This window comes from Molossus molossus, unplaced genomic scaffold, assembly GCF_014108415.1.
Source record: "Molossus molossus isolate mMolMol1 unplaced genomic scaffold, mMolMol1.p scaffold_m16_p_9, whole genome shotgun sequence".
Taxonomy (NCBI): Eukaryota; Metazoa; Chordata; class Mammalia; order Chiroptera; family Molossidae; genus Molossus; species Molossus molossus.
In genome coordinates this window covers 97,037,113-97,049,640 of record NW_023425403.1, presented here as the reverse complement: position 1 = coordinate 97,049,640, position 12,528 = coordinate 97,037,113, and the positions used below count along the sequence as shown (strand labels likewise).

The 12,528-nt window shown below is 40.2% G+C and overlaps 1 protein-coding gene across 1 annotated transcript in view; it reads right to left on the bottom strand.

Annotated features, from left to right (window-relative positions):
- Positions 1-12,528, bottom strand: part of WDFY2 (WD repeat and FYVE domain containing 2) — a 214,249-nt gene that overhangs the window by 108,412 nt on the left and 93,309 nt on the right. Inside the window, exon 2 of the mRNA XM_036250646.1 lies at positions 6,931-6,998. Within this exon, the coding sequence (XP_036106539.1) occupies positions 6,931-6,998 (68 nt within the window). The remainder of the gene's footprint in view (positions 1-6,930; positions 6,999-12,528) is intronic.

Sequence of the window (12,528 nt, the reverse complement as noted above, 5' to 3'; positions counted from 1 at the left end):
ACAAATACTTATTTGCTATATCTCATAACCAGAAAATGGACAGTTTATCTGTTAGGCTTCAGAACAGAGAAAATGTAAAGGACTTCCCCAAAACTGACTCAGCAAAGTGGTAACAAAAATGAAAATCAAATACCAGTTTCCCTCCCAGGCACAGGTTCTAACCTACGAGATATTTTGAATACAGTAGTACCCCCCTTATCTGCAGGGAATAATTCCAAGAACCCAATGAATGCCTGAAACTTCGGAGAATATGAAACCCTATATATACACATATCTTTTCCTATACACACATATCTTTTCACTTAAAGGAAACACTTTACGGCTTCTCTTTGGTTTATGTGAATTGCCAGCACCATCACTCTTTAAAAAAATATTTTTTAATGTATTTTTATTGATTTTAGAAAGAGAGGAAGGGAGAGAGGGAGAGAGAGAAACACTGATCAGTTACCTTCCACATGCACCCAGACCTGTGACCAAAACCACAACCCAGTTATGTGCCCTGACTGGGAATCTATCCAGCAAACTTTGGGTACACAGGACTATACTCAACCACTTGAGCCACTCTGGCTGGGCCCAGTACCATTACTCTTGCACTTTGGGTTTATTACTAAGTAAAATAAAGGTTACTTCAACACAAGTACTGCAATACTTTGACAGTCAATCTGATCACCAAGAAGACTACTAAGTGACTAACAGGCATGGAGAGTATACAGCATGGAGAAGCTGTACAAGGGATGATTCACGACCCGAGCAGGACAGGGAGAGATTTCATCACACCTCCCAGGATGATGTGCAATTTAAGTTTCATGAACTGTTTATTTCTGGATTTTCCATTTGATATTTTCAGACCATGTCTGACCACGCTGACTGAAACCATGGAATGTGAAACCACAGAAAAGGGAGGACTACTGTACTCTAACCTTAATCAACTCCTATTTTTCGGTGAATTTAATGTATCAGTAAGACTATGTTCAAACTTCATCTCTCTATTCGTCTTAACTAAGATTATTTATTTAATGCATTCCCTACCTCATTTCACAAAGAATTTGAAATGGCTTTAAAAAAAAGATACAATAAAACCAAAGAGTAGCAATAAGCAAAAGGTCGTGATAAGGAAATGAATATGAACAGAAAGAAATTAGAATAAAGACCTGTTGGGAAACATAACAGGTTGAATATTTAACATTATCCTTCAGAACCATGTACCACATCTGTAAAGCTGTTCCTTCAAACCTTTTCTGTCTCATGATACGTACAGAAAATTAGATATGCATGTCACTGGAGTAAAAGAAAGAAAATACTAGGGCCTAGATGACTGGATCACCCCTACCCTGCTAAAGGGATCAGTTGTCAGAGCCAGTGAGCCATTTGGACCATCCCAATATGCTGTAGGGAAGTTCCACCTTAGAGAAAGTAAGGATTTTTCACCCTCTTACCTGAAAAATATTACTGCTTAGTGCTTCTCATCAAAAAAACGCTGAGGATTATGGTAGACAATTACTTCAAAACTGCCATAATGTATACATTAGTCTGAGATGAGGACACAATGAACAAAGGCATTTCTGCAAAGGCTAACCTAACATGAAGTGGGGAAATCAGAATACAGATGACCAATCCAACTGCATGCCTTCATGCTGCCACCATAACTAGCCTTTCAACCAGGCTTTGAATAAAAACTGGGAAGCAAATAGTTCAAAATTATGTTTTTCAGTGAGGACTAGAGTTCCTCCTATACTTTAAAAGTTAACAAACACAAACAGACAACAGTATGGTGGTTACTAGAGGAAAGGGGGTAGGGAGTAACAGAGGGTAAAGGGGGCCAAAAATATGGTGACAGAAAATAAACTGATTGTGGTAGTGGGTACAAAATGCAATATACAGATCATGTATCATAAAAATGTACGCTTAAAACCTTTATGATCTTATTAACCAATGTCACCCCAATAAATTTAATTTTTAAAAAAGAGAGACAAAAAGAGTTAACTGAGCAAATGGTAAAGTGACCAGACTTGTGTGAAAACTGAGCGGCCCAACCACAACTACAGACTGGACAATATCATCCCACCAGGCCATGGCAGAGAGCTAGAAATATGACAAAAGACGTTATTTTATGACTCTGTTAGGTGTAATTTTTTTCTGTAATTATCTTTGAAAAACTACCTTCTATTTTGCTTTGAGGGCAAATTCATAAACCCTTCGAGTCAAAGTAAATTCCACCTGCCAGCCCTGGCAGCAACAGAAGCCACAAAAGTTTTCCAATTGTTCAACATTCCCTCAGAGCTGAGGCTTTGCCCCTCTTCATTTCCTATTCACTCCATCACTGACAGCCAAGTTGTTTCATCTATTCCTGTGCCCAAGGGGGGAAAGCTGGCAACAAAGGCCCAGACATGATACTCAATACTTGAAGAGAGTAAGAAATATCTCAAACACGTGCCACCCTGACTCCTGCTTGAGATCTCTCCTTCATCCATCCCTTTGTCTGACCTACTTGGTAAAGTAAATCTAAAATATCTCATCCTTGAAAATAGAAATGCCTGTACTTTTCGTGAGTGTGTGTGTGTGTGCGTGTGTGTGTGTGTGTGTGTGTGTTTCCCTTTGTAGTGTGATACAAATGTGGTGGTCAAAATGGTATCTATTAGAAGCCTGAAACAAATAATCACACCAATAATGGACACCATTGAAACCTCAACTCTGTACCATCACAAAGGCCCCTCACTGGTATCCAAGCCCAGGCAGGTCCCAGTTGAGTGGAGTAACTTGATCTTGTCATGGGCAATAAGTAGGTACTACATGAGATATGTCAGGAGGATATTATTTTTTGAAAGAACATTTGATAAGGAAATGCTTTTACTTCTCTCCCATCCATAAAAATCAGCTTACAGGAAACTATAAAACAAGTCATCAGCCACCCAAATTCTCTAGGCACCTTTGTTTCCATTATGCTTACTTCCCATGTTACAACACTCACCATGCATCATAGGTGGTACTTATTTTTTTTATTTATTTATTTATTTATTTATTTATTTGTTTGTTTGTTTGTTTGTTTGTTTGTTTCTATCCTCACCCAAGGACATTTTTGCATTTATCTTCAGACAGAGCCGGAGGGAGAAAGACAGAGAGAGAAATATCAATGTGAGAGAGACACATCGACTGGTTAGCACCCACACAACCCCAACCGGGGCCAGGGACAAACTGCAACTGAGGTATGTGCCCATAGCGGTACCGAACCCGGGACTCTGTGGTCTGCGGGCCGATGCTCTACTGCTGAGCCAAACCGGCCAGGGCAGTGGTACTTATTTTAGGTCTGCCTTCCCCACCAGACGATATACACTATGAAGACAGAAATCATCTGCCATGTTTAACTAGCATATCCATGGTATTCAGGACAGAAGAAACATTTAATATCTGCTGAATGAACTACCCAAAAAAATTAAAGAAAATAGGATAAATATTTCTGCTGTTCTTTACTTGCCCTTGCTTTCCCCAGACTATTTTCAGCTTAACACCACAGTGATACCAATAGGGACATGGCTGAGTCCTTTCTCAGAGCCCAGAGAAACTGAACAATGAGGAAGAGGTATAGTAATTCTAATCAGGGCTAGGTGGAGTGACCTTCTCGCAGTTGCAAGGAACAGAAACCCATCGGAGAGAACTTAAGCACAAATGGGCATATTCAGTATGAGAGGGAGTATCTTCCTGAACTCAAAGGAAGAAGCAAAGCCAGGTTTCTGGGAGCTAGGAGGATGATGAGGAAAACCTTCTGCATCACTTGCTCAGGATTCTCTCCCTCTGGAGCCAAGTGGTCCTTCCGCCCTTGTTCACACTTTCTTTTAAGCAGATCAGCTTTCTCTCTGTTTCTCTGAGTACACAAATGCCTCACAGGATTTACATGTTCCCAGCTTAAGGGACCAGCCAGGGCTGAGACTAGCATTTCCTACTTCAAATTCTAACATCCTGGGAAATTAGACCGGCTCAAGGGCAAACAGCCTTAACCAGGCAAGTCAGGTTTCTTCTGGCTCCCTCCTACAGGGCACATGGGAGTTCCTCAGAAAAGATAAGGCATGAGGGCACCCCCAAAACAGCAATTGTGCTTGTGATCAGAATGTGTTTACTCATCTTTCTTTTGTCTTACACTCCTTCAAGTTCACTCAGCCTCACCACACATTGCCTTGTAGGCTCACTCCCTGCCACCAAACTTAGCCTTTAGTAGTCATTCTTTCTCGTCTAATGCCTTCCCTCTTCTTTCCTCCACTGAGCTCCAGACTCTTCTCAATGTTACACAACATTAGTATCCTACCCAGAACATGACAAATATTATATTTAAAGGGTATTTTAATGGACAAAATAAACAACTAAGCCATTATTATATGTACAAGATATTTTGTTTTCTTCGAAATTTGACATGCTACTTTTGTATACCACTATAAACACAAAATATGGTCATGTCTACCTGTGGTATCCGTCCACATTATAGCCTCCAGATACACTGCCCCTTTTCACTTATTTTCTAATACCACATAACTGTTGTTTAAGGATAATATTGACCTCTTAACAAAACACCTTTCAAAAGAAATGATTGTAGCCCTGGCCGGTGTGACTCAGCAGTTAAGATCATTGGCCCATGCGCAAAAGGGTCGCGAGTTTGATTCTCAGTCAAGGGCATGTACCTGCGTTGCAGGTTCAATCCCTGGCCCAGGTCAGGGTCATGTGGGAGGCAGCCAGTTGATGTGTATCCCTCACATCGATGTTTTTCTCTCCAGCCACCCCTTCCTCCCCCTTCCACTCTCTCTAAAAAAAAAAATCAATGGAAAAAATATCCTTGGGTGAGGATTAACAACAAAGAAAGGACTGCAAAACAACCTGTTGGAAATTCAAAACTACTTCAGGTTTTCTAATTAACCTGAAATGTTGCATATTCCCTTAAACAATAAGATTCCACCTTTCTCAAGTTAAACAAAACTCAATTTCTTGCTCAGAGATCAGTGACTATGTTATCTGAATGCATATAATTCCTAGGACCATAAAAGTGAATTTCTGACCAACTATGAAGAACATAACCTTTTGTTCTTTTACCTCTCCATGGTAGTGGAACTATCCAACAATAAAAGATTACAGAAATCATCTTGACCATCTGTGCCTTGTTCATCTGCCATCCTGGCACCTAGCTTGATGGTCTGTATACAGTAAGTGTGCAGTAAATGTTTAATCGACTAGAATGTATTTATCTATGTATTTACAAATCAACACTATATATGCATGAGGCTTTACATGTGTTCATGCAAACGTGTAAATTGCCACAAAACAATCTTCAAACTATAAGATGTATTCAGATCATCTACAGATCTTTTTAAAATGCAAATTCTGATTCAGAAAATCAGTGCTGAAACCCAATATTAGCATTTTTATAAGTTCTCAGGTGATCCTGATACTACTGGTCCACAGGCCACGTTTTAATATGCAAGCAATCCCACTTTACTCCCTGTAGTAGAACACCATAGGTAAAGTATGGAAACAATTAGAGGGTCCTTCTTCTGAAAGACTGTGTTCAGTCGTTAGGAAAATTATAAAAATGTTCTCAGGGAAACTCCTCTTTATTAACAGTTTCGTGTCTTCAACAAGTATTTACTTACTGAGCAGCTCTGCCAGGTGCAGGAGCCACAGCAGTCTTTTCTTGCACACAGCTTAATAAATGATGAAAATGCAACTCGAGGCTTCTCTGTATTCTCAGTGACATTCAGATAAAGAGAGCATTAGAGAAATCCACTTAAAAGTGTATGAATGTGTGTATGGGGAAGCGGGTGGGCAAGTTATTACTTAGGATCCTATGTCTTCATGAGGTTCCTATTAATGTTCATCTCAAGGAGATTTCTTGCTTGCCATATCCAAGCCCTCACCATTCTGCCCAGGTCTGCCTCTCCTCTAGCTTCAAAGTCAGGGAAGTGACCGGAATCAGTGGTCAACTTCAACGTTTTGGATTACAAACCTTGCCCATCTCTTTCAATGAGATGTCCTGACAAGTTTGATGAAAGAGCAAGACCACAGATCAGACTGCTTCATACCATTTAAAAGTCAGAAAAAGCCCTGGCCGGTTTGGCTCAGCGGTTGGAGCGTCGGCCTGCGGTACAGAGAGACCCGGGTTCGGTTCCCGCTAAGGGCGCGTACTTCGGTTGCAGTTTGTCCCCAGCCCTGGTTGGTCGTGCGGGTGGCAGCCACTCGATGTGTCCCTTCACATCGATGTTTCTCTCTCTCTTTCTCTCTCTCCCCCACTCTATCTGAACAAAAAATGGAAGAATGTCCTCGGGTGAAGATAAAAAAAAAAAAGTAAAAAAAAATAAAATAAAAGTCAGAAAAAAAATCAATCAGAATTTTTTTCCCTCTCTATTTACCTAAGCCCCCATCCCCGCCTTTGCATATAATGGTGTATGCTTCCACTAATCTTATTCAGAAACTATGCATATATAGTCAATTTCAGAACAAATTTCTTATTTTACATACTGAGAGCTTTAGAAAATCTAAAATGATTTACTATGGTACTTTCCATTATAATGATAATCTCAACCCTCAGGCATCACTACTCAAGAAGAAAATACAGAGAAGGCACTCTCAGAAGGAAGGGGAATTGGGGTCAATGTCTGGTTTCTTGAGACAGAAATCAAGATACTGCCCTGGCTGGTTTGGCTCGGGGATTAGAACGTTGGCCTGCGGTCCGGAGAGACTGGGTTCAGTTCCACTAAGGGCATGTACCTCGGAGGCAGTTTGTCCCTGGCCCTTGTTGGGTTGTGCGAGTGGCAGCCACTCAATGTGTCCCTTTCATGTCGATGTTTCTCTCTCTCTCTCTCTCCCTCCCACTCTATCTGAACAAAAAATGGAAAAATGTCCTCGGGTGAGGATAAAAAAAAAAAAAGAAAAAAAAGAAATCAAGATACTTACAAGGCATTACATGGTATACGCTTGGCCAATATTGTCCGCTGTCTCTCTTTAACCACACACGAACTGTCCTGCAACAAAAGGAAATGTGTTTTAAAATAAGTATTTTTAGTCATAGGAAAATTTTGATAGAAACCAAACTTCTTAATTATACACACATATATGTAACATATCTTAACTATATATAATATATACTATAACTATATATAAAATATGTACACATATATATGCATGTACACCACATATGTCTCTAAAGATCCTAAATTTAAGGCTTGTATACATTAAGAATTACATATGACTTGAAATATAATCCTCATATGTCTATATGCACACACGTAATGGTGACAGTGTTTGAAAATTATTATTTTTGTTGTTTTGCCTCTCCACATATATGATTTGTACCCCTAGACTGCTGGAGGCTTTCATCTACCTGGGAACTATTAGGTTTTACTACTGAAGGAAATGCAAAGAGAGATAAAATGAACCAATGTACAGCATTTGACACACAGACAAGGATTACATAATAAATTCACCGTCTTACAGGCCAGGCCAGATCACTGTCTCGAGAGACACTTTTTCCAGGCATGGTCAGGCATTCGTAAGCTCAGAGAATCACGTTTCCTGAGCTAAAGGCCCAGTCACTGAACCAGTGAAATCCTGTGGCAAAGGCTATGAGTGACATTCCATGCCAGCAGGCCACATAGAGAGCTCAGCGAGAAGGAGCAAAAGAAATAGGAAGTAGTCAGGGACTGGGCCAGTGGGCTCTGACCAGTCATAAAGGCCCTGCCATGAGTTACACCAGCCATGACATTATATGCAAGAGCCTGCAAGGCAAACACAACTAGGAGGTAATAGGACCTTGCTCCCCAGAACACAGGAAGTAGCAGACATCAGACCTAGAGAAATGAGCAGTTCCCCACTGCCAGGAGATCATATATGCCCCACCTATACCCCATACAGTCGTCCCTCGCCACTTCGCGCTTCAACTTTCGCGGGTTCATTCTATCGCGGTTTTGAAAAAGTGAAGCCGCGAAAGTCAAGTGCCAAGTGTCTATATTTGAAAAACCGCCACAGAGTGAAGCCGCCAACGTCGAAACGCGAAGTGGCAAGGGACCAATGCCTATAAATAACGAATCCTACTTCATTTATGGTAGTAGTCTGGAGCTCATTAACCGCGATAAACGAGGGCCGACTGTACTCTATTCCAGGATAAAAAGCAAAGAAAGAACATTTTTTTCTCAGAGAGTTGGACACTACCTAAATAAGCTACTTAAATCATCATACTAGATAAAGTTTTAAATAGTATTGGACTTTTTCACACTTAATCAGTAGACCACCCTGATTAGGGAAAAGAACAGACTACAAACAAAATAAATGCCATTTTCTCTGCATAACCACAAGATACAGTGTAGTGATATATAGTGATAATACATATGCATGCAAAATCCCATCTTTCTGGTCAACTATCCTAATTTGTGAGGAGAGGTATAATGGTAAATAACTTGTAAGTAGTTATCAAATACATATACTATACATGTATCAGCCCTCACTAAAATTCTATTCACAATATAGGTAAGTACATTTTACTGTGGAGATTATTACCTCACCAAGAGTAAATGCAGGAGTGACATCATAGAAAATGGCACAGTGGAAAGCTCCAGAAATCAGACCCTACATCAAATCAAGTGTTGAGCTGGCAAGAACTCTCAGAGTCACTATTTCAAAACTCTAAAACTATAATTAGATACTTGTAGGACACAAGGGAATGTTTGATGAAGAAAACAAGCTGGTATATGTCACTGAATTTCATGTTTTGCTAGCAGCTACCATCATGCATCATGCCGAGTCTCTGTAGCAGGCAGTTGTGGGGATAATGGCTCATGTTCACAGAGTGGCTTGATGGTATCAAGGTGGGAACCCAGCCCTCAACATAATTTGGGGATGTGTGTTGTGATTTGCTTGGCAGTTCACTGAAAGACTAGAAAGAGATGGGCCAATCCTCAAGGGCTGAAGAGTTCCAGGAAATGTCTGTCAAAAGAATTTAAATTGACAGAAAACTTTTATTTCCTTTATGAAATCTAAGCATTAAAAGAAATCACTGGTTGAGGATTTCTAGATGGTGGCGGAATAGGTTGAAGCTACACTCACCTCTTGCCTAGATGAAAACAGAATTACAACTAAATTAAAGAGCAATCATCCTGAATAACTAACTGAAGACTAGTTGAAGAGGAGTCTTATAACCAAGGATTTATAGAAGAAGCCACATTGAGACTAGTGGGAAAGGCAGAGATGAGAAAACAGCTGGCTCTGCTTCCACAGATAGCAGCCTAGATTCAAGAGGGCTATATCAGATGTGGGAGGTTTCCTGAAAAAAGTGGGGCCTAAACCCCAAACAGAGCACCAGAGCCAGAATGAGGCACCCACGTAACATCTGGCTGTGAAAAGTAGTAAGGTTTCTGTCTACCAGGGAGAGACAAGCTCAACCGCTGACACAGGAACCCTCTTAAAGGGTCAACACACATACTTTCATTGGCAGCCAATCACCCTGGGCTCTGGCAGAGGGAGGGTGAGGTGGACCAGAAGGACTGAGGAGAGTCTGGGGTTTATGGCTATGGAGAGCGAGCTGAAGAGACAGCCCCCAGAAACGCATGCTGAGTCAATTTTTCATACCACCGATGCCATCTTTCTTGGATAGAAGACTCCCTTCCATGTGACACAAGCTAGGGGGAAAGCAACTGCCCCGCACTCTGCACTCCCTCTTGCCCCACCCTGTGGAGCTTTGGCCCTGCTGAGGAGTCAGCTGCCCTGGACAGGGTGTAGAGGCCTGGGAAGACTCAGGGGGTGTCAGTGACAGAATTGTCTGGTTTGGAGAAGAGGTAATTACCTCCACTTTCCCATGAAGCTGACAGGCATGTCCCCCACACAGGAGAGCTGATAGAACCATACTCCCAGCTTCCAGCAGACCCAACCTCCAGGATATGGAGGTCTCACTCACCTGAATTCTATTGGTTTCACCCTGCCGAAGTCAAGGCAAAATCCAGAAAAGATTGAGTCATGAGGCTGTAGGGCTGGGACTACACCCACCACGTTCTCTGAAGCCTGATCAGCACCTCTGCCTCATGGGAGATCCATTAGCACCTACTCCCCATTTGCTAAAGATTAAAGACAAAGAATCTTAAAAGCTATGAGAGAAAGACAGTTAGCTACAAGGGAGCTCACCGTAAGACTGTCAGCTGATTTCTCAGCCAAAATATTTCAGGTAGAAGTGACTGGCATGAAATATTCAAAGTAATGTAAAGCAAGGACCTACAACCAATACTACTTTAACCAGCAAAAATATCGTTTAAAATTAAAGGAGAGCACTGGCTGGTGTAGTTCAGTTGGTTGAGCATCATTCCTTACACCAAAAGGTTGCCGATTCAAAGGTATGATCTCCAATGAGGGAAGTATAGGAGGCAGCCAAATGATATTCCATTCTCACATCAATGTTTCCCTCTTTCTCTCCCTCTCACTTCCTTTCTCTCTAAAAATCACTAACTATTCTTTAAAAAAATTGAAGGAAAAATTAAGAGCTTCCCAGAAAAGAAAAACCTAAATGAGTTTGTTACAACCAAACCAGTTTTACAAGAAATGTAAAAGAGCCTGCTTTAAGAAGCAGAATGAGCCCTGGCCAGATTGGCTCAGAAGTTAGATCGTCAGCCTGTGGACCAATGAGTCGCTGATTTGATTCTGGTCAAGAGCATGTACTTTGGTTGTGGTTCATCCCCAGCCCTGGTTGGGTCATGCAGGAGGCAAGCAGTGGATCTGTCCCTCTCATGTCCACGTTTCTCTCTCTCTCTCTTTCTCTCCCTCCTTCCCACTCAGTCTGATGATAAGCAGAAAAATGTCCTCAGGTGAGTATTAAAAAACAAAAAAACCAACACATGATCATATCAATAGATGTAGAAAAAGCATTTGATAAAATCCAACACAAATTTATGATAAAAACTGTGAGCAAAGCGGGAATAGAAGGAACATACCTCAACATAATAATGACCATATATGACAGACCCACAGCCAACATCATACTCAATGGACAAAAACAAAAAGCATTTCTCTTAAGATCAGGAAGAATACAGGGAAGTCTACTTTCATCACTCTTATTCAACATGGTGCTGCAAGTTCTAGTCACAGCAATCGGACAAGAAGTTATAAAAGGCATCGAAATTGAAAAGGAAGAAGTAAAACTATCATTATTTGCAGATAACACGAAACTTTATATATATATAGAGAGAACCATAAATATTCCACCAAAAGAGCTATTTGAACTGATAAATGGCTTTAGTAAAGTAGAACACACAATAAATATTCAGAAATCAGTTGCATTTTTATAAACAACTAATAAGCTGTCAAAAAGGGAAACTAACACAATAATTCCACTCACAATTGCTTAAAAAAAAACCACCTAGGAATAAATTTAACAAAGGATGTGAAAGACCAGTACTGAGAAAATTATTAAGACAATAAAGGAAAAAACTGAAGAAGATACAAATAAGTGGATGCATATACCCTGTTCATGGACAGGAAGAATTAACATCATTAAAATGTCCATACTACCCAAAGCAATCTATAGATTCAATACAGTTCCTATCAAGATACCAATGACATATTTCACAGAACTAGAACAAATATCCCCAAGCCCCAAATAGCCATAGCAATCTTGAGAAAGAACAAAGTTGAAGAAATCACACTACCTGATATCAACCTGTATTACAAGGCCATAGTAATCAAAACAGCATGGTACTGGAATAAAAACAGACATGTAGATTATATAGAGAGCCCAGAAATGAAATTACATCTTTATAGTCAATAATATTTGACAAAAGAGGCAAAAACATACAATGGAGTAAAGACAGTCTATTCAATAAATACTGCTGGGGAAATTGGACAAATACATGCCAAAAAAATGAAACTAGACCACCTTCTTACACTATACACAAGAACAAACTCAAAATATATTAAAGACTTAAATGCTAGATCCAAACCCACAAAAACTGTAGAAGAAAAGTAAGCAGTAAAATCTCAGGTATTTCTCCTAGCAATATTTTTTCTGATATATCAATTCAAATGGGGAAGGGATACAAAATTAAAAATAAACACGTGACTACATCAAACTAAAAAGTTTTTACCTAGCAAAGAAAACCATCAACAAAATGAAAAGACAATCCACTGAATGGGAAAGCATATTTGCCAATACATCTGATAAGGGCATAATATCCAAAATTTATAAGAAACTTATAAAACTCAACATCAAAAGACCTGAAAAGGCACTTCTGCAAAGAGGATATACAGATGGCCAACAGATTTATGAAAGTGCTTGCGAAGATGTGGAGAAAAGGAAACCCTCAGGCACTGCTGGTGGAAATGCAGACTGGTGCAGCCAACTGTGGAAAGCAGTATGGCGTTAACTCATAATTTTTAAATTGAAATGCCTTATGGCCCAGCAGTTCTACTTTTGGGACTATATCCAAAGAAACTCAAAACACTAATTCGAAAGAATACATGCACTATGTTCACTGCAGCGTTATTTCTAATAGTCAAGATTTGGGAGCAGCTTGAATA